The 24582-nt window shown below is 38.9% G+C and overlaps 1 protein-coding gene across 2 annotated transcripts in view; it reads right to left on the reverse strand.

The window, feature by feature from the left end:
• The window catches only part of INO80 (INO80 complex ATPase subunit), a 112688-nt gene that overhangs the window by 22173 nt on the left and 65933 nt on the right, over positions 1 to 24582 (reverse strand). For both annotated transcript variants that reach the window (XM_074365917.1, XM_074365915.1), the window contains exons 25-28: positions 18002 to 18142; positions 12741 to 12966; positions 8527 to 8654; positions 470 to 564 (exon numbers count right to left, since the gene is read on the reverse strand). In XM_074365917.1, the coding sequence (XP_074222018.1) occupies positions 470 to 564; positions 8527 to 8654; positions 12741 to 12966; positions 18002 to 18142 (590 nt within the window). The remainder of the gene's footprint in view (positions 1 to 469; positions 565 to 8526; positions 8655 to 12740; positions 12967 to 18001; positions 18143 to 24582) is intronic.

Here is a 24582-nt window from a genome sequence, read left to right on the forward strand (position 1 = left end):
ATATTACTACAGTGCTAGAGGGAAAGCAGGAAAAAGGAAGGTATTTTTTTTTTAAACTTATACAAAGTGAAACAGGTAAGCAAAAACAAAATGAAAATCAACTATACGACAACACCCAGAGATAGCCACTTAATATTTAAGGAATATAGGCTTGTAGACTTTTCCTACATACATACTAATCACATAAGGAAGATTCTAGTTCATACTCAGAAATTGTTTCTTTTACTGCCCAAAGAAATAGACACTGATTTGGTAAGAAACATTTCAAACACAAAAATTACCAACTCCATTTCCCCTCTCTCTCATAGACACACAGATCTATAAACAGATCTAGCTACCTCTAAAAATGGTAGGAACCATATCATGATTGTTTAACAATCTGAGATGTGTTGGTATTTCTTTTAAACTCACAAACTCAAGCATTAGAGGAAAATCAAATGAGAATTTCTCTAATTCCTACTAACATTACCTGTTCTGAAAATCAGCAACCATGTCCCGCCTCTCCGAGATCTTGGATGAGCCATCAAGTCTCATGTAGGTATGCTTCCTGTAAACCATATATTCCTGTCAATCAGAATAAAAAGATATAAGTCTGATGCAAATTACTGTATTCTAATTCCCACAAGCATCTCCCTACTTCACCTCCAGAATGATGAGAGAGAAATCTCAAAAGTACAGGAATATAATTTATAAATGAGTTTACTGCCAGTGTGTAAAAATAGTGGGTAACCTGAAGATTACAAACACCCACAATTTCAACTTGGAAGCTAATCTTATTCCTGCAGATGTCTGTAGATTTTGTGGAAAAAAACCAAACCAAACCAAACCAACCAACCAACCAAACAAAATGCAATCTCCAAACCAAAATGGCTTTTCAGTCACCAACCAGATGTCTCTCACGGCTATGGAATATCCAGTTTTCAGGGGTGAGGGGACGTTAAACATCAGAGTGAAGAGAAGACAAGGTAACTTTCCATGGCAGAGAATGTTCTTGGCATTATCTGTATGAAGAATTACAACTTTTAAGAATGGAGAAGAGACTTCAAGAAATGCAATGGAAAAGATGTATCTCCATTCTTGGAAATTCCAATTCCTCTTACAGATAATGTCCAAATGAGCACTGGTTTCCTCTTTCTTTACTCCTGATTATATGGATTACACTTTAAAAAGTCCACTTGTGGAAGGACTATTATCAAAAGCTCAAAACAGCTGCCCATTTATAAGAAACACCATGAAACATTTTTTTTCAGTTCTAGATAACTCTTTCCTATTGAAAATGATTAATCATTTCTACATTTAAGAGGTGTTTTTGTTAATTAATTTTTGGTGGTCAAATGTTCTTTTATTGCAATATTCTCATTATGTGGCTCTTATACCTGGCTGGGTATTTCAGCACAAAAGGTTGTTAAAGTTTGGTATGGCTGGTGCACTACTCTTAGAGCAAGCTGAATACCAGAAACCCCTTAATGCCTTGGCAGAGGTCTCTGGTTAGGGTACCTGTGAGGTGAAGCTGGCTAACAAAAGTAGACAAGCCCATCAAGAAATTATCTTCATTGTGTTTATATCTCTGTCTCTCTACATATATATTTCTTTCTGTCTCCAGGTGGTTCTTTAAGGGTTTTGATAATCAAAAAGAGGCAGCAAATATTCAGTCAAAGCAAGCTTCAAGTTCACATTTAGTGGTATAGTCCCAAAATGGGACTGGGTTAACAGCAAAAGAATAGGGAGTGTTTTGGATAAGGAGGAATTCAGGAAAGAAGAAAAATGACAGCATGATGGTCTTTAAAGCCTTACTATACTTTGGCAGCTAATCCAATCAGGGGATGTTGCCATCCAGAACAAAATACCTAGATTATAGAGAGCCCACAGATATGAACTTTAACCAAAAGATGGGCTTTGTGCATAGGCATTCTTTTGCTTTTTAAACCAGAACTTCTAACCTCAGCGAAAGCACTGATGAATGAATCTTCTTGTAGATCTTGTTGTTCATATCATTTATATATCAAGGTCAGAACACCACCAGAGATATTAATCCTAGACCATAATCAAACCAATGCTGATTACAGGCTGCCTGTTACTGAGGCAACGGAAGTGAATTTTTCCCATTTACTGATTTAAGCCTTTGTTCTCTCACCCAGGGGAATAGTGCGCTTTCAGAAGGCTTAGATGAGTTTAGATCCTATTTCAGTAAATAGCTTCGAAACAACAAGTAAATGGACATGGAAAAAGCATAAAAGCAAAACAGAGGAATGGTTACATTCTCAAACTACAGAAAAATGTCTGAAAGACAAAGAATGAGCTAAAAAAGCAATTCAATATTTCTTTCTTTCACAAATTCTGGTTATACCAAAGCTATTCTAGACGTCTCTCTAGAATACTAGGCCACTTGGAATATACTTAATCAAATGTTCATCTGGAAAGAAAAGCCTCATTTTTTTCCAATTGTTCCTTTCAAGAACTGTGCCCACTTCCATTTTTAGTTTAGTTTTCCTATGATCATAAAAACAGCTAATGATTTAATATAAAATTCAATTCTACTTTGTTAAAAGAAAAATGCAAATTCTAACAAATGATTTGACAGCAGTCGTAGCACTTCTGAAAATTCAGTTAAAAATCCATTTTAAAAAATCTGTCCCCACTTAATCTCTGTATCAAAAGGTTTTCTAATATCCATCTTAAGAGCCTTGCTTAATATATTCTTTTCAAAGCCAGCAGCTGAGAGCTCGTTAATGAGTAACTATTTGCTGGATTCTGCAGTCAGATATCTTTTAAAGATGGCACAGCATTCCTATTTATCCCCCAACCCTCTGTAATTCACTCTTATGCTTGAGGACTACTGCTGGATGATTACTGCTTGCTGCATAACTTCACTGTGTTTTGTAAGAACAGTGTCATACTCAGCACTCCTGTGCATTAAGAAAGGCTTATGGGACAGAAAGGCCAACCATTACCCTATTCTTCCTTACACTTGCACTCTGAAGAAACCAAGGGTCTCTCTCACCCAAGTATATTTGGGGTACTTAGGAAAGGCTTTGAAAATGATCCATCAGTATGATTAAATTTCCTGGAATCCTGTAAAGCAAGAATTCCTTCTGCCACACTTAAGTTAGCAAAGTGAAAAGAGAAACCAAATGTAGACCTTCTTTCTCTCCCAGAAGCCTCATAATTTAGTACTCTCATTTAATTAAACTTAATTAAACAAATACGAATACCAGTACTCTCAAGTGGATCATGTCTAACCAAAGTAAGTTATAATACTGCTTGAACTAATGAAATAAAAATTATGGCTTTTAACATTTAGGAAGTCTTAAGTCTTGAACCTACATAGTTCCAGTAGATACTATTTTTAAAAATTAAGGGGTTATGGACAAGATGTACTCTTGGCATTTGAGTAATGATTTTCAACTGGGATTAGAATTCCTGGGTCCCTCTCCAAGAATCCTGTCACTGTAGGTCCGAGTTTGGGCTGGACTGGCTTATTTTTAACAAGCTCCAAACATGATTGCAATAGATATCCTTTATCTGCAGCTGAGAACCACTACAGAGGGAAGGTTGGGCAGGGTTCCTGAGAATCATGCTATCTCAGATGAGCAACACCTGAAGTTTGTTAGAAATGATGAACTGAGGGGCCAGACCTAATGAATCAGAATTTGCATTTAACATATGTGACTTGTAAGTACATTTACACTGTTGTAGAGCATACCCCTATGCTATTTTTAAAGCTCTGGAACACTTTTTTCAAGCAAAATATTACACGAAACCTATCTACTATAAGACAGATAAACACTTCTTATGCAGTAGCATGCACACAGAATTACTAGCATAACTCAAAATAGTTTTGCAAGTGCCTCTCAATCCTTTAAAGTATACTAAATAAAAGCAAATATTCACACACCAGATGGTGTAATACAGAAGGACTAGGTTCATCCTGAAGTAGTAGTGATAATGATGATGGTTAGCATTTATTGAACATTTACTAAGTGACAATTATTCTGTGTATTTTACTTGGTTTTGCTTATCTAATTACACTATAGCTATAGCCTTTAAGGTAGGTGTTATTATTGTCAATTTCATTTTACAGATGTTAAGTGAGGTCTCTAAAGTGACACAGGTAGTTGTAACAGAGCCAGGATGAGAACCCAAGTAGATTGGTTCCAGAGCCTTTGGCTTAACCCCTTTACCTACTGCTTCTCAGACAGAACAGAAAGTCATCACCACTAGTGGAAAAAAGGGGGATGGAGAAGCCCTAAGAGGTTCTGAATACATTATGTCCATAACCCTCAATCATCATCATAAAAAAAGGTAATTGGGCACTTGAAAAAATAAAGGCAAATGCTTATATATTCTTAATACAAACCTTCCATTCCGAGAATTCTTTTCTACTTTAAAGTTGCCTCTGATGTTCATTCTAACCCAACTTCACTGTCATAAAACAAACTGAGGGAAAGACTCAGTATGATCCATTTAAAAAAAATATATATATAATATACACATTATATATAAATATATAATACACATATTATGTATATATATAAATAAAAATACCCCACTAGATACATACTTTGAAGTCAAAGATCACATTTAACTGGTATTTACCTCTGCCTAGCACAATGCCTTGCTCACAACTTGCATGAAAAAGAAACGAACTGAATAAACAAGTGAGTTTGTAAGCTGACATTTTCTTCTACCATTCCTAAGACCTAATGAAAATGCTAGTTAACAGTAATTCCAATTTGTTTTTCATTTCAAGGGGCAGTTTTAAAATACCCAGCTTCCCTGCATATTCAGAGTCACAGCTCCCAAAGGCTACCTGAAGCTCTAAGAAAAGCCAGCCCATAAATGATAGAACGCCTGTTTGGGATGGATCCTTCCCCAGTGAGGTACTTGCTGACTAGGCAAGTTACATAACCCAGCGTCTCAAATGTCATCATTACCTATGGATTATCTGGATTTAATTCTGTGTTGCATTATTTTCATATATTGGTACAGTTCAACATTTGTTTGGATTTCAGTACTTAACAATCACACCACATACAGCACCAGTTGGCTGACCCTTTCCAGTACTTTCGTACTGCATAGAAAATACTGAGGCTCATTTCCTTAAATTACAGACTCAGTTGCTTGATGCAACAGGAATGAATCTCAAAAGAGACAACCCGGAGATAATGTACGTCATCTGTTGTGAGTTAAAAAGCTCTCTGCAACTACTAGACTATGGGGTGGGAGAGTGTTCCAAACCAGGATAAAAATGGTAGTGGTGGAAAAGTTTGTCTGACATCCAGCTGGATGTCACCATCTCAACTGTATAAGGGCTTTGTGTCCATAGTGCTTCCAACCAGCCAAGACCTTATAGCTGACTCAGCAAATATAACTGATAACATAATATTTAGTAACCTGCCATACCCCCCCCCATTTATATCCCTGACATCTACCCATGGCACACTAAAAATTCCTGGCCCTGGATATTAAGTAGTTTCCTTTTTAAATCCTCTATCCAGAAATACTATTTCGGTATCATGAGAAAACATAAAACATTTCTGAATACAAAATTCTATTTGGAAGAAGATCTGACATATTCATTAGAAATTTAAAGTCAGATTTTTGCCCAACAGAGGCTATCAATCACTTTAGAAAACACTGAGCAAATACAAAGTGCCCAGAACTAGTACTTTTCACAAAATGGAAACTTGGCCATATAAAAGAATGTGAAAATTTTCACTATCTTTTAGTTCTTCTGAGTCCCAGAAACAAACATACAGCAAGACTAAGACACAGAACAAAAAACCCAAAAAGACTGTTGGACAAAGAGATGCTGACATGCTCCACAGCTACACAAAAGAGCATCAACAGCCCCAAGTGAGTTCTAACTCCTGCTCTGTTGGAAGTGTTTCTTCCCTCTTTGATATACAGGGTACAAGACGTCAAGGGAAAAAGAGAATCCCAAAGGGGAAAAAAAAAAAAAAACCCCAAACAATCAAGCAAACAAAAACCACAACACTTTGAGAATGAAGAAGCAAGGCCAAGGTCAAGGTTTTTTTTTTTTTAAAAGAAAAGGTCAAGTATACTAAAAGGAAAGCACCTTTATAGATGGGCCATTCTATAATGTGATCCTTAGGGTACATGTACCTACATTATTTTAATGTGGAAACATGACTCTTATGGATGTTTACAATGAAAGCTTCCATCATGAAAATAACTGAAAAACTCATAATACTCTTTGAAAAGATAATGAAAAGTGGATCTAATCTTGCACTGTCCCAAGATCCATAATACATTTACATTCCTATAAATGATCAGACATGTACTAAACATTGTGGGTACTGTAATTTCATACCCACAAAATAAATTTTGAGGACTAACCTCTTAGAATACTTAATGTGGTTCCTTTGAGTAAATAATATTAAAACAGACCAAGGGGGGGAAAAAAAGAACTTTAAAGAAAAGCAATGTTAAAAGGAAAAGAATAGTATAGTATTAAGGAAACTAGACAACAGTTTCATTTTAGTTTTTCAGTACAGTTGCAACATTTTCTGGTTTCAGCATCCTGGATGCGTATTACACACATGGCTAAGAAATGTTAGCAGTTGCGAAATTCAGGCTTTGAATTTGCTTTTCCCTAATTTAGAACTCCCCATAGAGAGATATAACTACATGTAGAGAAGATTCTCAAGTTGCCTAGTTTGCAAAGCTTACTCACAAAGTCCACACCCCTCCAAAAACCCCATTGGACTACAGAGAGATAGGAAGTGACCCTGGTAGGTAGGGTTTACAGTATGCATCCTGAACAAAATTCATTATCATACTCTGAATTACTTATCTTAGTCATATTTATGAGTACCTAGCAGTGTGCAATATACAAAAAAAGGGACTAAAATGTAGGACTGTATCAAACTTACACCACCCACACTCATCTTCGTCTACCAGAGCTAGCTTTTTTTTTGATGGTTCACTCACTTTTCCTTGGAACTTCCCTTTAATATGAACCATCTTTTAGGACCCTGTAATATACTGATATAGCCTTGGAAAAGAAAGATCATTAACCCCCTTACAAAATCCTTAGCATATTGCTTTATCTACAATTCTTAGCAGCAAAAGATCACTACTTCATCTGTACTTCCCTGACTCTTCAGGAAAAGGCAAGTGACTTTATCCAGAGTCTCACTGAAGGAACGTTACTCATGTTTTGGCTGGTGGCATCATTTAGTTTGAACAGAACATTAAAGATACAGGCAGTCCTTTTATTTTGGATTATTGCTGTTAGGAACTTTTACACAGTCAAGATTTACATCAAACACAATGGCTTAATTACCTCTACTGTGACTTATAGTCACTTATAAGCATTTTTCCATCATTTAGAAATAGGTGACCTACTCGCAATACAAACCAGCAAGTTTCACCGGCTGACAGCATTCCAGGGGCTAAACACTGTATTAAACATAAGACTTAGTGATTAAATTGACCTCGAATATCATTTGTTATGTCTCTTGTTATAAGAAGTTGCTTATTTAAAAAAATCTGCCACCGAATTCAGATAAACTCAATGCAAAATTCAGCAAGCCAGCCTTGGCTTGTGAAGAACCTAAAATTCTTCCCTATTGCTACCCTTCATTCCTTCTGTAATGATTCCCTTATTCCTAGATAGAGATAATCATGATCCAATTTCTACTTATTTATTACCAACCAGTCCCTGGAGTAGCAGGGTTAGAATATAAAGCCTCAGAAAAACATGAGAATATTTATACACTACAGATATCCAGGTGCTTTCACCTCTTGACAGGTGGCTTTCCAACTTTCTTAAACTAAAGACTTACTCTAGTGGTTTGTTATTATTTGTCTTCACTTTCACTCCTGTTTCTATGTTCATGATTTTCTCTCCCTCAAATAAGCCATTACTTCGACAAGAAAGCTGAGAGAATGTCAACACAGGAGTAACGAAAGAAACAAAACCTGACTTGCACAGTAAGACACAGCTGTATTGCTCACCATAACCTAATGGTTGTCAACTTTGGTTGCATGTTGGGAGCTTTTGACTATCCTGATGCCTGGGTCTCATTCGAAACTTATTATGTAAGAATCTCTTGAGGATGGGAGCAGACATTATTATTTGTTAAAGCTCCCCCAGAAGACTGCAAAATGTAGTCAGGTGGAGAACTACTACATTAGTTCAGGTTGAACACTGCTGTTTTTTTACATAGAGAACTAATCCTAAATCTTGTTTTCTATACAGGATTTAGGAGGATTGTTTAAGAAATTCCTAGGTTTCAATCTACTTTAAAAGCAGGGAATTTCTTCCCTAGTAAGGGAAGGGAGGAGGAGGGGTTCTATTTCATTGACATAAGGTAAGAATCAGAAGTCCTTTGCACACTCCCACATCTGCCAGGAGTTATTTCTCCTCCCTTTCTAGACAGTAAAATCACAAAGATAAGTTTTAAGTTCCCAACAGGCAGGACGGACATTAGTCATGCATGTCTGATTCCACAAGTTAAATATCAAAGTGTTCTAGGTCCCCAAGGTTCTTTCTCCTACCTCCAGCAGGTCTATCATCCTGGTCATCTGAGAGTAGATAAGGACCCTATGTCCTTGAGACTTGAGCCGAGTCAGCAGGACATCAAGGGCATACAGCTTTCCACTGTCAGTGATGAGGCTCTCCTTGCCTAGGGAGAAGAAATGGGGGGAAGCGGGAAACTATTTAACTGAAGCAGCAAAATCACTCACTGCAAAGCTGTATGCAGCCAATATTACTACAACCAGGATGCTTGTCATTGTGAGAGCGGACAAGTAGAGAAGAATGCAAGGCACTGTTAAATCATATCCAGTAGTGCTCTGGGAAGAAATATCCTTAAAGAGTGAAGTGTAGGTCCCCTCCCAGCTGACAGTTCCCAATCAGACATCTGCTGCTAAGGCATCTGAAAACTTCCCAGCTCCACATCCTTTATTCAAGAGACAGCAGGTGCACGTGGACATCTAAGAGTAATGCCCATGTCATACCTGCTTTAAGTGACCTGAGAAACCTGTTTTTTCTTTGTTCATCCTATCTCTAGATACGTTTCTGCCAGTTCTATGGCTAAATGGTTTACCTCTTGAAGGCATGCGAACACAGAGAAACAAGGGCTGCTCTTGTCTGCCCCTGAAGACACGTAACCACCAAGAAATGCACTTTTTAAAAAAACAAAACAAAATCAAAACTCCTTCTCTTGGATGATTTCAAATATGTTGGCTGGTAAATGTCATTATCCTAGGCTGTAATTCAATAAAGACACTAGGGCTTATTCAGCTTTTCAGAAAGACTTTGGGTTTCTGTGAAATGGAAGCTGCTTTCACTCACTAACTTGTGCTTTCTCCTTCCTCTTCCCACTTAAAAAAAAAAAAAAAAAGCATTTCAGGCAGAGATCTTTAAAGAACACTTAACTCACAATTTTTCATCTTATCCATTCAGTATCATTCAACTCCCATCACATTTCAGGAAGGAGAGTTTCCTGTTTGCAGACCAGTCCATAAACATGCCCTGAACAATTGCTGCTATTAAAAGGGGAAGAGATGAAGCTTAAGGAGCTGAGAGATGTAAGAGTGTATTTGGAAGTCACTGTGGGACACAAAAAGGGAGACAGAAAGGCTAGTGATATCACATAGACAACTAACCACTGAAAGTGAAAAAGAGAAAACTGTTGAGAAAAACACACTGTCTACCCTTAGTTTCTGGGTTTGAACCCATTATTTCCCCTCTGAATTGCAGAGGCTGACTGTTGAGAGCAATCCAAGAGTTTTCAACGGTCATTTCTCTGTTCTCACCACTATCTGCCAAGTACACAATTAATTGTACACACCAAACAAGAAAGGATGTGCTGACAGCACCACAACAAATCATCAGCCACTCTGTTTTTGCTACAAAGCCACAGGTCCTGGATGTTTACTTCTCTGCACTGCAGCCTGCCTTTTCCCACCTTCGGAACATTGCCAGGTCACATTTCTCCCTCCACCACCCCCTCCCTGATGCTGTGGCACACACCTTTGTTCAGTCTCTTTGTTTGGTCCTGTTTAGATTATTGAAATGCTCTCCTTTTTGTTGGTCTCCTTACCAACACAATCAAATGACTGCAGCTGGGACAGAACCGATTGCTAAGCCCTCATGCTGGCACCAGACAAGGAGGTCTGTATAAGTTCCCAGTCTCATCAGGCAGCAATGCTTTCATAACAACTTCAAGGGTTTCTTCTTGTTACAATTACCCTTCAACTTTAATTGGGGTCCCTGGTGACCCTCAATTTTGATAGCTCCTAAACATTCCCCACAGAGCTACCAATCAGCTTTAGACAATAAAGTTCTTTTTTTTTCCCCTCATTAAAAGCACAGGAAAGTGAAAAAAAGAAACCCACATATTTCTCAGTCACTGAGTGAGAGTGGGCAAGCTAAGCTCATCAGATTTCTGCAGCTTGCCTATCTACTCTCTCCAATCGCATATACTCCCTCAACACAAATATTTAAGCATATACAAATCTGTCTTGTGTCTGAATTTTAAGAGGCTTCTATTCATCTCAAAATCATGATTTAATGGTTTTCACACAATCCTGCTTCCCATATCTACTTTATTTTGCTAACCAGAACAAACTGATGCTAGGATTAGGAAAACTCAGAAATGAAGATGTATACACACTTAGAAGAACGCAGCTCTGAATTCGCCTAAAAGAAGCAAGGAATCATGTCTGTTGTTAGCTTGTTATAGTGTAGGTAGGGAAGGTGGAAGTGAATGAACTGGATTTCTTTGGACTTCCCTGAAGGAAGAGGCCCAAGAAGGAAGAGACTTCGGTAACAGCCTTAAAACTCTTAAGGAGAAAAAATAGGTTTCTTTCACTGCACACACTGATGTGTTCTGGGCCTGGCATCCATTACCCAATTTTCAGAAGCTACCACAGTTGCTCTGAACAAGAGCACCACCTGTTGCTAAGAAGGGCATAGAGCCAAGAAGAGCACAATTCCCTAGGAATTAGGCTGATTCTGCTAAGTCAAACCTGTGCCCAGCTGCTTCTTTAAAACAGAAGCTTAAAAAATGCTGAAAAGAACAGATCTATCCTACTTTCTTGCAATCTTCCCTACAATCCTACAGTACAATCTTACAGTATTTTCACTTAGACACAAGTTCTTACTGACCACAGTTTAAGATCCTGCTCACAGACAAAACGAATGCATCCCATGGCAGTAAAATTAGGGTAACAGATTAAATAGTATCTCCTTTTTCCAAGGAGAGGAGACTTTTAAAGAGATTCTACATACTTCTTTCTCCTGGTGAAACAGAGACACATTCAAGGTGTGAAATTCAGGAGATTTTGCTCAGTCTCTCAAGGAATGTAACAGAACCAACTCTTCCCAGGGAAACAGAAAACATAAAAGTATAGAGGAAAGAGAGATAAAATACAGGTTCCAGTGACCCTTCCACCCTCTACTGCCCTGCCTAGCCAGTCTACCGAGCACAATGGGGTCAGTGAGGAGCTGGTTGGTTCTCACAGTAAACAGCCAGTGAGGCTGGTGCTTTTTATCGATGCGAAAAGAACTCAGACACTTCCTGCTATTTAAACAAGGTCCATTTTTCTTTCAAAGAACAGGAAAAGCCACAAGAGATTCCCACAGCGCCAGCAATAAGCCTTCTCCTCCTGTACTGGGAATTTAGGAGTCAGTATGCAGAAGGGATAAAGAAACTTGTGCTCATCTGCCTGGGACTCTGTGGTCTCCATACCTGCTGGCTTCTACTCCTCTATTCCCACTGCTACTCAGGCCTGCTTTACACCTGGGCTTTCCTCTCATCTTCCAACAATATACCTTCGCCCGCTGCTTTCATGTGCTCTAAGTCAGCTAAGGCCATATACATATAGTTCTCATACACCCGAAATGGTGTTTTCCAGTTCAGAGCACTCCCAAAGCTACTAACAAGTAGACTCAAAGTCTCTCAACATTTGACAAAGTGAATATTAAATGGAAAAGCCAGGCCTTAAGCCCTAAACCCACTTATCTCTTAGAAATAGCAGAGCCTCTCTTTTGAATGCTTAACTCTAGTTTACTTCCATTACATGCCAATAAGATGAATACAATCAAAGTATCAGAGAAATTTGGACAACTGAAACGAACACGGTAGCTCTAAGCTGCCACTCCAGTTTGTCAGCAGGTGTAAGCAAAGAACATGAGTCTATGAATCCTGCATTTGGTTTCCTTAAAAGTAGTCTCACTAAAGCAAAGATGAAAACCTAGTTTCCTTTCAACCCTCGACCTTGACCCTAGAAGGTCTGGGAATCCGCTAGCATTTTGGCACTAAATACTGTTTTTCTTCTGATTATCATTCAGATCTCTAGTGCTTCGTGCAGGACACTGTTTACGCTACTTAAACTAGGCTTTCTGTGAGTGACGACATTCTCATTCATTCCACTGGCAATGGCACAAGACAACTGTACTCACTCGACCTGGAGACTTTCCTACCAAGTTTATTTTTATGGCCCCCCTCCCCTCCAAAGAGTGGTATTCCTTTTTTTAGCTGTAAGCTTGTCGAAAGAGAGTATTTAGGCAGAAATCTAAAAAAATTTATCTCCACTCCAGTCACAAATTACTTAAGTATTCTTACCTATAAGTCGCTAAGGGCAAAAGAGGAAATAGAAATCCCAAGAACTCTGAATTCCAAATATCTGAAACCACCAGAGTATTTCCCTGGTTCTTCTCTTGCCAAAGCTGGGAACATATGCCAAGAGAAAGGAGGACTCACCTGGAATCCTGATGAAAGACCAGCCATTCTGAGGCCTAATGCTCCACAGTCCTCCTGCTGGCTCTGGGAAGAACTGGGACCTTCGATTTAGCCAGTCTGCCGCCAGTTCAGGGGCCCCATTCAACAAACACTGCTTGGCTGCCAGACTCCCTCCTTCCTTCAGCACTCGCCGCTCATATTCTGCACTTCGGTCATTGCAGTAAGAATCCAATGGCACCGCGGTGACCTGCAGGGAGATTCACATCAGATGGCTCTTTCACATTTTTCCACATCCACTAAGCCTTTTGGGAACTTCAACTCTGAAATCAGACTAATCTGGATAATTCTTAGGCTAGTGATTTTTAACTTCTCTGCTCTGACAAACTAAGCCATCCTTAATAACTGACTTAATGAGCTTCCCCAAGTAAAAGGCCAACCTCCATAACATGAACCTGCAACAAATTAAAGATCCAATGAGTGCTGGAGTTTGCAGATAAACTGGAATACCAGGTCAGGAATAATTCTACCACAAATGTATAAATATCTGTTCATTTTGCTACCTCCCTTCATTGCCAGATAGTGCTTTTGGTAAAGTTCTATTAGCCAAACAAAGGATGGTGAGGCCAAAAAGGGAGCTAGAGATAGCCATCATTAAAGAACTAACAGTATCCACCTGGTGCATCTGAAGCTCTTCTTTAATGCTCGATGGCAAAGCTCCCAAGTTTATCAACACTTCTTTTTCCTCTTCCCTGACCAGGTTGCTGACTGATGGAAGATAAGAGAATCTTTCTTTCAGATCGTAAGCTGTGGGGAGCAGTATGCGTAGGGAGTGGAGCAAGCAATTGCCAGACAGTAGTGGATTCACTTCTTGGCTAGGGCAGAGGCTTTGCACAAATTCTTATCTCATCACAAGGTGCAACAACACTCAAATGCTGCTCTTCAACGGAACAGAAGGCTCCTGGCAATTTAGAAACATAGGCTTTATCCTTCTTTAACAACCTGGGTTTATTCCCACTCAAATAAGCAGTTATGTATTCAAATGGCGGTGAAATCATCTGATAAGGAGCCTGACGTTACCTTTTGTTAAAATTTGGAGGCTGTGATTACCTGTAAGTCAAAGTGGATTAAAATTGTAAAGTCCCATTATAAGCGGTAAATTGCTCAGAAGAAACTTGGAGCCAGACCAAGAAACAGGGAGAAAGTGGGTATAAGGAGCTAGGGCAGAGGTATGGGAAAGATCAGAACATTAACGTATTGACTGTACTTAGGTAGTTCTATTGTTTCTATCATTTCTTAGAAGTCAGACATTTAGGAAAATCTATCTTGCTATTAACTTTTCTATTTCCATGCCCATCAGTCTTTAGGGCAATGTCTGTCAAGTGTTTGTAGGCATAATAACCTCCTTGGGAGCTTATCTAATGTGTAGATTTTGATCCACATCTAAGGGAGGAGTCAATAGTTCTAGGTTTTTAACAAGCACCCCAGCATCTCAAGCCAAGCCTTGAGGAATACTGCCCTTGGGTACATGAACAGTCAGCAAGCTGATTATGGGCTGCAAGTGCCTCTGCTGCAAACAAGGATACTGAAACCAGAGAAAGCATCATTTACCAATAACCACAGAATACACTACTCTGGCTTGCAGGCTGAGTTTAAATTGCGTTTGCTAGGGAGCAGTGCCACCTATGGTCCAGATGGGAAACTAGAGTGCGTCATAGCAACCTGGGCCCCTGGACCTCTAAAACCCAGGTAGGCTCACATGTAAATCAGTTTACTCAGATAGTACTAGAAATAGGTTTTGGTAATCTCTTTATCACCTTTACCCACTCCAAAAGGAGTCTGTTCTCTTGCTTCGAAGTTACCCATTTTTCCCACTGAAAGTTGAGCATAGGCAAGTGAAGACTGAAACACAAAGGTGATTAAAAACTAGGTTTCTGCCATGACTTGCCCTGGCAGTAGCCCAGCAGATACTGGACCAGAGACGACATCCACCATCTAGGGTATGAATTCCAGAGCCTGACAATCAATAGTGGCTATACTTCCATAAAAATGGTTTGAGAAGCAGTGACCTGGGCTACAGAAGTATGACCAGTTCTATATAGCTCAACAGCACGTACACTCTTGGATGAGTAAGCACACTTAGTCTTTTCTAATGAGAGATTCATATTGACCAATTTTATACTCAAAGATAATTGCTTTAATGTTTTTCTTTATTTTGTAGAAAAGCAGAACCTATAATGGAATTATATATAAGAACTTTGGGCCCATATTCTCAAGATGAAAAAGCAAAAGCTAGAAAATCATGAAGGAATAGGGGGAGAACAGTGACATAGGAAAGAATGTTTTTCCTGTCTGGGACTCATTTCTAGGCACTCTTACATTTTAAAAACAAAACAACTTTTTCCAGTTACAAACTTTCACCTATTTTCCAATTTCATTTTGCTGACAGCCTTCCAAGCTCAGGATTAAAAACTAGGAGGTTTGCAAGGCAGTCCTTAGTGAAGTATTTTTTAATGTTTTGATAAGCTTCTTTGGTAGGAGCCCTGGATCAAGATATATGTGGAATCATAGAATGTCACTGTCCTCTTTTAAGTACGTAAGCAGTGAACTCATGAGGTCTAAAAAGAGGCAAACAAGTCCATTTCTACTTAAATCATGCTTTCCAAGTCAGCTCTATCCTAAACAGCCTCCACCCATTCTGGTAATTCCAAGTAGCCTTCCTGATTGCTCAGAAGCAGGGGTAGGTGAAGCATGACATACCATTCTCCCCACCCCACATCTCCACAAATGGAAATGTATACTCCCTGTAGTCCCATGAGCTAACCCCGTTTCTTGCTTCATTAACTTCCTAAACTATAGCATCTTCAGGGGCTGCCTCCTCAAGCATTCAGCGCGTCCTTCCTGAGGACACGTACATTCCTGCTCTAGCTCTAGGAAGCGTGACCGCTGCAAGCGCTTCAGTTTTCTGGTATGATGAATTCCCAGGGTTTTAGTTTATTAACCCTACAGAATGATTTCCTCAGCTAATGATAATTCCTTCCTTAGTGGCACAGTTCTTTCTGAAATGACCCTAAAGTTTTCATAGCATGTGCCACGGAAATTAGTCTTAACTCAAGGCTGGGGCTGAGGCTTCAAAGGAAATCAGTTTCTCCCCCATCAGAGATGCGCTGGAAATCAATATAAGATAACTGCAGCATCTCATGAAATGTTACCTTATTCACAACCCAGGCCAGATCTGAAAGGTTAAGAGCTTGTGTATGTGTGTATAAAATATTCAGACATGTTTAAACCTCTTCCTCCCGTCCTCACAACTGTGGTGTAATTACTCCCATTTCAGGTTTAGCGTATGCTACATGAAGAAGCTCTACAAATAAACCTGGGGAGAGGGGCCGAGCAGGAAAGGGTACTGGCCCCTGAGCCAGATGAGAAAAGCTTTCTCCTGCTTCCTGCCTGCCACCACACCTTTATGCTACTATAGCCTTCTTTAAGCTACTATTGTCTTTGAGGGAAACATCAGTACAAGGCATGACGGTTTAGACTTCAGGCTCCTCAGAAAACAATACTTAAGTAGTACAGTGGGGGTCTGCATGTGTAAGAATGTCAGGAGAGGGGTTATTCTTCAGAGCGGTTGGCTACAGAGCTCTGAATGGTACAAGTGAAGATTTTTTATGTCCATAAATGCAATTACAGCCTAGGGCAGCTCACTTTTTATTGGCTCTATAAAACACCAAGAATATGAGAAGTAAAAAATGTCTTGACATCCCTTTCTCAGAAATCTAAACTTCCTCTTATAGGCCTCTCATTATACACAACAGATTAGGAGAGAAAGGAGGAAACAAACCACACAATTATGAAGCCTGAAGAAAGCCTGCTTTCTATGGAAGCACTTGGTTTTAGATAATTCCTAGAAAAACTGCTTTTCCCTGCATCAACTTAAATTTCAAAGACCAAGAATGCTTTGGAAGAACCGGACATACACAAAACCCAAATACTTTCTGGATAATCAATAAAAATGAAACAAAGCTAACAGTGGCAAGGGAATCAAGTTTGTGTAGCACAGGACCAGGAAAATTTATGCAGGTAGGTAATCAGTGGGACTCAGTACTATCACCTCATTTCCATCTGTCATCTTTCTTTGGACCCTCTACCAACTTAATAAAGATGCAGGCTGACATAAATAATGGTAGAGAAATATCACTAAGGAAGATTTTTAAATTTCCATCTTCTTTGACTGGAACTTTGAAAACAACAGACTTGCTAGGATGAGCGGAGGAAACAAGATAAAAACACAGAGGGTAAGGAAAGTCAGCCTCTTAGTCTTCGGGCCAACTGAAAGTTGTCCCTTAGAGCAAAAGAAAACAAGCTGAGAAGACAGAAACTCACATTTGCTCTAACCACAGTCTGGCCACATCTTTACTCTGCGTCTCTCCTTTCATGTACTTCTTCATGGTTGTAAGAGAGCTACTGTCTGGCTCTGATCAGCAAAGACAGTAAAGAGCGGAAGATGTATAAAGTAAAAAGCTGTGGGGTGCTGGGGGAGCCTTTGCAGTGATGCTGTCAGCAATCACCAACCAGAGTGCCCTGTTTTGATAAACAGGGTATTAGGAAGGATCTAACAGCTGTTCAAAGTTGAAAAACACAACAGAAACTATTTCCAATCTGCAAGTAAGGCTACAACTGCTGAATGGCAGATAAGGCGCAAAAGACATCTTTCAGAGGGAACATACTTATGAACGACAGTCCAGGTAGGGCTGCTGAGAAAAGCGAGAACACCAGCTAAGAAATTTCTTGATGCTGGAGTGTTATGTTTCCTTTTGTTATCTGGAGACTGTACTGAGGCGATAAGGCCAGATCAAATCTCCCTCCCAAACTGGCCCCCTCCTCTGAAAAACCCTCGAAAACCTCAATGCAGGTGACAAATGGCTCCCTCACCTTTTCAAATATCCCACTGTCCCTGTCCCTGCTTTTGGGTGATAATCTACCTGACAGATGGCTTGCTCCCATGGTAGTTTAGCGCCCCAGACTAAATGAGAGGAACTACATAGGAGGGAAAGAAGCCACTGCTAACTACCATACAACTATTCTCAAACCAACACAATTCAAAGTGAGGAGTGCAGTCCTGGGAAAGCCAGGAGCATGGATGCTCTTCCGAAGTACTGAGCATTTATATGTTTCTCCAAGTCCAAATAGCTTAAAACAGTTCTGTTTAAGAAATGGATCTCTTGAAAACCGGTTTATTTCTTCAAATACCACCTATTTTATCTCTTTCCTTCTGTGGCACTTACTCGTGGACTGGCCACACACAAAAAAGATGGCAGCTCAGTGAGCAGGCAGCAACGAAGCGAGGAGGTAGCTGATCTCCGCTGATGGATGACCTGGTCTGAGTAGCCACTCACTGCTTTACAGTGGCTGCTGAAAACCAGAGACTACAAAACAAAAATGCAAATTAGTACCATTGACAATTATGTTCAACGTAAGAAAAACGACATGTAGTCAAGGTTCATGCTAAGTTCAAAATGTGCTTTTATTAATGTACCTTAAGTAAATATCATTTCTAAGTCTGTTTTTTTCTGGAAAAGATACTGTTTATTATAAATAGTCACTGCAAAACGTCTATTAGACAAAACAATATTTTGTGTATGTGAGGGGAAAGTTTGGTTCATTTGTTAAACTGTGGATACAAACTCTTGTCTTGAGTTAAAAACGATAATGACCAACAATGTTTCCTTCTAAATTTTTCTTTAAAGAAGATCAGCTTAGTATCATATGCGTGTACTAACAATGCAGTGCCGTTCTAGGAAGGTTCGATGTTTTATTTATTCAGAGACATCAATACAAGCTGTCAGGAACAGGAAATGATATCCTTTAGTTGCTCTGCCTCACTACTATTCAAAAATTTAAATTCTTCATTTATTTACCATATCAATTCATTTTAACAGACTTAAGTTCAGGTTAAAGCTTTAGTCTGTAGCCATTCATATGAAAAATTTTTAAATTGGAATGTTCACATACAAAGAATCTGTCAGTGGGATTACAATGCTGTATATCGCAGAAGCAGTTCTTCAGTTCAATGTTAGATATTTTTATCTTTGGATCTTAATTCTTCATTACTTCACTTACTTGTCTTACTGATTTCTCAAGGCAGCTGATAATCTAAGTAACTCTATGAATAAAAATAACACAAAAAAATGCAAGATGAACAGTAATCAGGATCCTCTGCAGAAGACTAATACTTATAAACCCAGCACCAAGAGTGTTCAGTACCAAATCTCTTCAAAGCTTCTTTGTTTAGTGTGTATCTTCTCCTGAAGTAAATCAGTTCTTCAGGATCACAGTTTGAAAGAAGCCATCTCAAGTTGTCTAGTGGGACCTATGTATCATTATCTGCTTCCACGAAGCAATCAGCATCTTCTAAATAACGGTCACGAACTGAAAGGATTTAACTGTTTCCAGCAGAGTTGGGACATCTTCAGTGGTTTCTAACCACACCATATGGAAGGCTTTACAACACTTTATTACAATGCTGGACCTCTGTAGCTTTGACACATTTGGTATTTTTCTTTAGATGCTAAGGTCCTTGCCATTAGCCAGAAAAGAATTTTAATCTTCTGATATAATTTTCTAACACTATCTGTGTTCTCATATTTATGTTGGCTAGCATCTGCACTGAAGTTCATCCACCTCTCTACATGTTTATGCCCATTATCATCCGAATGCCAAGTGTGAGGATCATTATGAAGATTAACAGACCAAGTGTCACCCTGTTCTTCCAATACTGAATAATGAAGAGCTAGAACACTGAAGATAAAAAAATGTAGCCAATTTTCTTGTTTTCCTTAAGTCCACTTCCAATTATCAGTGATAGCTCCTCCTGCCCCTCCTGGGGGTGGAGAGAAGATACAAGCCTAGCAACCGCTACTCAAATCAGTAGTAGTTCAAGGCTGCTAACTGGGGTGTCCACTGCCACCCAGGTGGCTGAGGTAGCAGCAGTGGCTGGCCTGAAGACTTGAACTCTTACTAACTTCTAAAGAGCAGTAGCTAACAGGGTCTCTGTCAGGGATCTCTTAAAGCTAACCCCATTTCCAGAATTCTTAAATGGCAAAACCCAACAGAAGCCTGTTTCTTACTTCATTTCTACAGTATAAAGGTAAGAGATGAAAGAACAACCATTTCCTTCAATTATTTTCTCTTCAATATTGTAGGTATTAACAAGAAAGCAATATAACAATCACTACAGGTAGTATTTTTTTTTATTTATTTATTTATTTATTTATTTATTTATTTATTTATTTATTTATTTATTTATTTATTTATTTATTTATTTTACACAGTATGTTATTTGTGATACCTTTCTGGGAAAAGTCTAATGATGATTCTATTTCCAGGGGTGGTCATTCCTAAATCAGAACATGTTCACTTGCCTTATAGGAGCTAGGTTAAGTTGGTATTCTCCCTGGAAGTCTCTAAGTCAAGGTGATTTGTAGCTTTTTGATTCCAGATTTAAAAAGTAACTAGCTAGCTCAAAATGTTCAACATACACAGCCTTGGCTTTAGAGAAGCCCTGAATACCCCCAGCATATTTCACTCAATCTATTCTTTTCTCTTAACATTAGTTTCACCAAATCTTACTTAGTACAGGTGGTCCTTGGTACCATATTACCCGTATTCCCTTCACATAATATGAACTGCTAGGCACTGCTAGATACAGAATATTTTAATGCTTAATACATAAGAACACAAAGGACACCTTAGACACCATTATGTAGGATGCCTGGCGAGGGGTGGGGGTTGCAGGAAGTAGGAATAGAAATGAAGGTTCTTTACTTCTTTAGTCTATTTTGGCCTAAAACAAAATTTTTTTAAAAAGAAAGAAACAATGTCACACTGTGGGAGATGTGACTCAGTAATAACGCGGTCACAGGTTTTGCTCTTCTATCGTCCCTTCTACATGTGCTTGAATGTTTTGGTACCCTGCAGGCACTGACAACTGTGTGTCTTGCTGCCAGCACCACAATATGCACACAGCAGCGAAGTCAGGCTTTTGTAAAGAGTCTTTTGGCACCATGAAAGAGTCTCAAGTGAAAATAAGTCAGGCAGTATAATAGGCCCCAGAGCTGTACACTTCTTGCCACTGTGTAGCATAGAAAACACACAGATGTTTGTCTCTCAGATATAGACTTACCCACTTAACAAGGGACTATATTTTACTGTCTTATTTAAAATTAAAAAGAATACTTATTCCAGTGTTTATAAATCAATTGCTCAGACTATATGGATTCTATTTTCACAGATATTTTAAGTGACCAAAAAAGGGGGGGAAATAAAATACAGAAAAACCCTGGATACAATGGCTTCCCAGAGCTTTCCACAAGGAGTGTTGGCAGCCCTCATGATCTCAGGAAATGATGACAGATACACACCATAGTTGCAAATTAACATCTAGTGGAAGTTTTTGGAAACTTTCTGTTTAGAGGATTCTTCATCAATAGCCATTCAAACCTCTCTAAGCAATTAATAGAGAATAATGTCTAAAACTTAAACACACACAACTCTTTTCAAAACAATTCTTTATGTTTAGATTCTTTTGTCTATTTTAAATTGCAAAATCTGAAATGCCCCCAATTTCTTTTTTTGATGGGGGGAGGTAATTAGGTTTATATATTTATTTATTTGATGGTGGTATTGGGGATGGAAACCAGGACCTCGTGCATCCTAACACGTGCTCTACCACCGAGCTATACACTCCCCAAATGCCCCCAATTTCTATGAGCTAGTTGGCTCACTAGAGTTGCAGAGTATATAAAGCTTTCAACATATATAATGCCTAAACAGACCATTACCACAATAGCATTACTGAGACTGGGACAGGAAATGGAATCAATGCTGGTACTCCTGTTTCTGCCAATCATCATTTTTAATGTGATACTTGCACTCTAACCTTGCAAAACTGTACAAGAAAGAGCTGGACAGAGCCCATAATGGGGAAGGAAGTGTGTAAGAATGAGTTCATGGAAGTTTTGAACTAAATACTATTCCTCCTTGAACTTATTATGCTGGCTTTTGCTCCACAAGCATCACAAGAGAGGGAAATACCAGAAAAGCATTCATGTCAAGTAAGAGATTTTAAAAGGCCCTAAACTTTTTCAGAATGACGATAAGATGTCATCTTATCTGTGTCCTTAGCCTAGTTCTTAGTTCCTTGATGTCAATGTATCATTCCAAAGCCAGTATTATGAGAATGATACTTTCTTGAACTCTGTAACACAGAATTCAAATTCAATATTCACTGCAGAGTGAAAACAAGAGTTTTACAGACACACTTAAGTAGGGAAGAAAAGAGCTTCTCACTATCCAGATTCTATGGGTGGGAAGAAAGATGGGAGGATTGAGTTAGACTGCCGAATATAACGTCAGGTAGTACGTGATATGAGACAGCTTACCAAGAACAAGACTACAACATAAAGCTAAGTCAACATTCACTGACTGTCTCCTCAGAGGAATAAGAACAAAGCCTTCACCTTGGTCTGATGATAGGAAGCCATATTTAGGAGAAATGCTGCTGGAACAATACCTACTACTCTTCATAAAACAAATGAAGGTACAGAAGAGAACAGAATGAAGGGTTTTCTTCAATAAGAGGATAAAGGTGAATATGGAAAAATTAGTTCAAAGTTAATTTAGTAGCTCCAAAGATTTTTAATCAAAATTATTACTTGAGTCAGATGAATACCCCCAAATGTCTGCCACCATGTCTGTGTCCCCAGGGTGAGCCACAGCTGCCCCATGCTTTCCCAGGAGACCCCAAGATTAGCAGGCCCCCCAAATCTAGACTCACTCTGATCAAACAGGTCCATCTGTGCATGTTAAGATTGAGAAAACAACTGGGAGTCCATAAAGATACGGCAAGACAGATATTCAAATTTGGAGTTCAAGGGAGGAGTTTAAATTGGAGAAATCTGTGAGTTATGGCATTACATCTTGAATAGATAAATGCAGAGCTAAGAGATGGTATACAGATACTGTTTAATACCTATGTACCTCCATTCTTATTTCCCATCCACCTGATTCCCACCCTCATCTCACCACAGGTTATTTGGAAGCCATGAGACTTGTGCCCATGGTTTTGTAGGACCTTCAAAGAAGGTCTGTCAGAAGTACCAGCAGAATGACTAATCTTTCTTCCCAGACCCAGCACCATTCAAATCACATGAGTAACTGACTGGCTGCCTAGTCCACCCACACCTCCTTCCTGAGCAGCTATGGCTTGTAAATTAAAGTACTTCCAGCTACCACTACCCCAATAAATACTCAGAAGAACTATGGGCCACTCAAAAGAATTTTTAAGAAATCCTTCCATGTAACAAAAAATAATACGAAATATATTCTACATATACACTGTATTTATATACATTAAAAAATTATTTGAATAGTACAAGAGAAAGAATCCTGGTACTTGCTTTCTATTTTAGCATTTCCCCTTGTCTCTTCTCTCAGGTTTGTCTGCCTGAAAATAATCCCGAACTTTACTTTTAAGACTGACTGTGAACGTGGAATCTGAATTCATGTTCTCCCACCAAAACGCTGAAACATAATTTGTGTTTACTTTGCATATTAAAACAAGGCTACTCCACTTTCTAGTATCATAAATGAAAGCAAAACCAAGAGCTGGAGAAACAGCACCTCTTCAGCATTATATTTACAATAGTCAAAGTTACATAATCAGAACTAGGTTGGCAAATCAAATGAAAATGCAAGATACAGAACAGAACAGAGATTGCAATGAAAAAAAAAATTGCTCACAAGGAGTTAGGGCTTATGAGCAATGAAAGACATGTATTATAGTGTAGTAATATCTTCCCCAACTGACATCTGCTGTGACTAGTAAAACTGTAAACAGACAGGTGACATGGAGAACATGAAGAGATATCAATATCCTTTCCAATTTAAGAATTTTCATGGTGTCATAGAATCCATCTATAGCCTAAGTCAAAATCTCAGAACAAGGAATACCAAAACAAACTTGATAATGAAGTAACTAATATAAAAAGCACCGTGGCTCCTCCTTGCTCTTTCTCTTGAATCACTCACTCTGGGGGGAGCCAGCTGCCATGCCATGAGGACACTGACACAGCCCCATGGAAAAGTCCACAAGTAAGGAATTGAGTCTTCCAGCCAACAGCCAGCACCAACTCACCAGGCATATAAGTGAGCTAACCTGGAAGCAGATACCATGGCTCCAATCAACCTTTCAGATAACTGCAACCCTAAGCGTATCTCCTGACTGTAACTTCGTAAGATTTTCTGAGCCAGAACCACCTACCTAGGCTGCTCCTAAGTTCCTGACCAACAGAAACTCTGAGATAGTAAATGTTCATTGTTTAAAGCTGCTAGGTTTTGGGGTAATTTGTTTATATAGGTATAGGTAATTATTACAGGAGCTAACATCCACAGTTAATATTCTTTTTGCAGTTACTCTTGAGATGTCCACACATTAGCTTCTTTCTGCTATTTCACTCCCAAGAAATTCCTCTAGTTCTCACTTAAATGCAGAGTAAAAATAACTAATGTGCAATAAATCAATGAAGGATCAAACAAGACACCAATCCTACCCACATTTCCCAACCCCCAAAGAAAAGTTAGAATTCTTCACAAAATTCTATTTTAAATATAGAGTAAGACAGTGTTTCTAATTTCAGGCTGAAGGACATTCCCTCAGATAAGAATACACAGCAAGTTCCAAAGAGAAAATCAACACTAACACAATGCACCAACACTCACTAAGTCATTCAGTAAACGTTTACTTAAACTTGTAAGTTCAAGATGCCTAAAATAACCCAAACACAAAGACAAGAGGGACCATATAAAA

Source organism: Camelus bactrianus, chromosome 6 (assembly GCF_048773025.1).
Source record: "Camelus bactrianus isolate YW-2024 breed Bactrian camel chromosome 6, ASM4877302v1, whole genome shotgun sequence".
NCBI lineage: Eukaryota > Metazoa > Chordata > Mammalia > Artiodactyla > Camelidae > Camelus > Camelus bactrianus.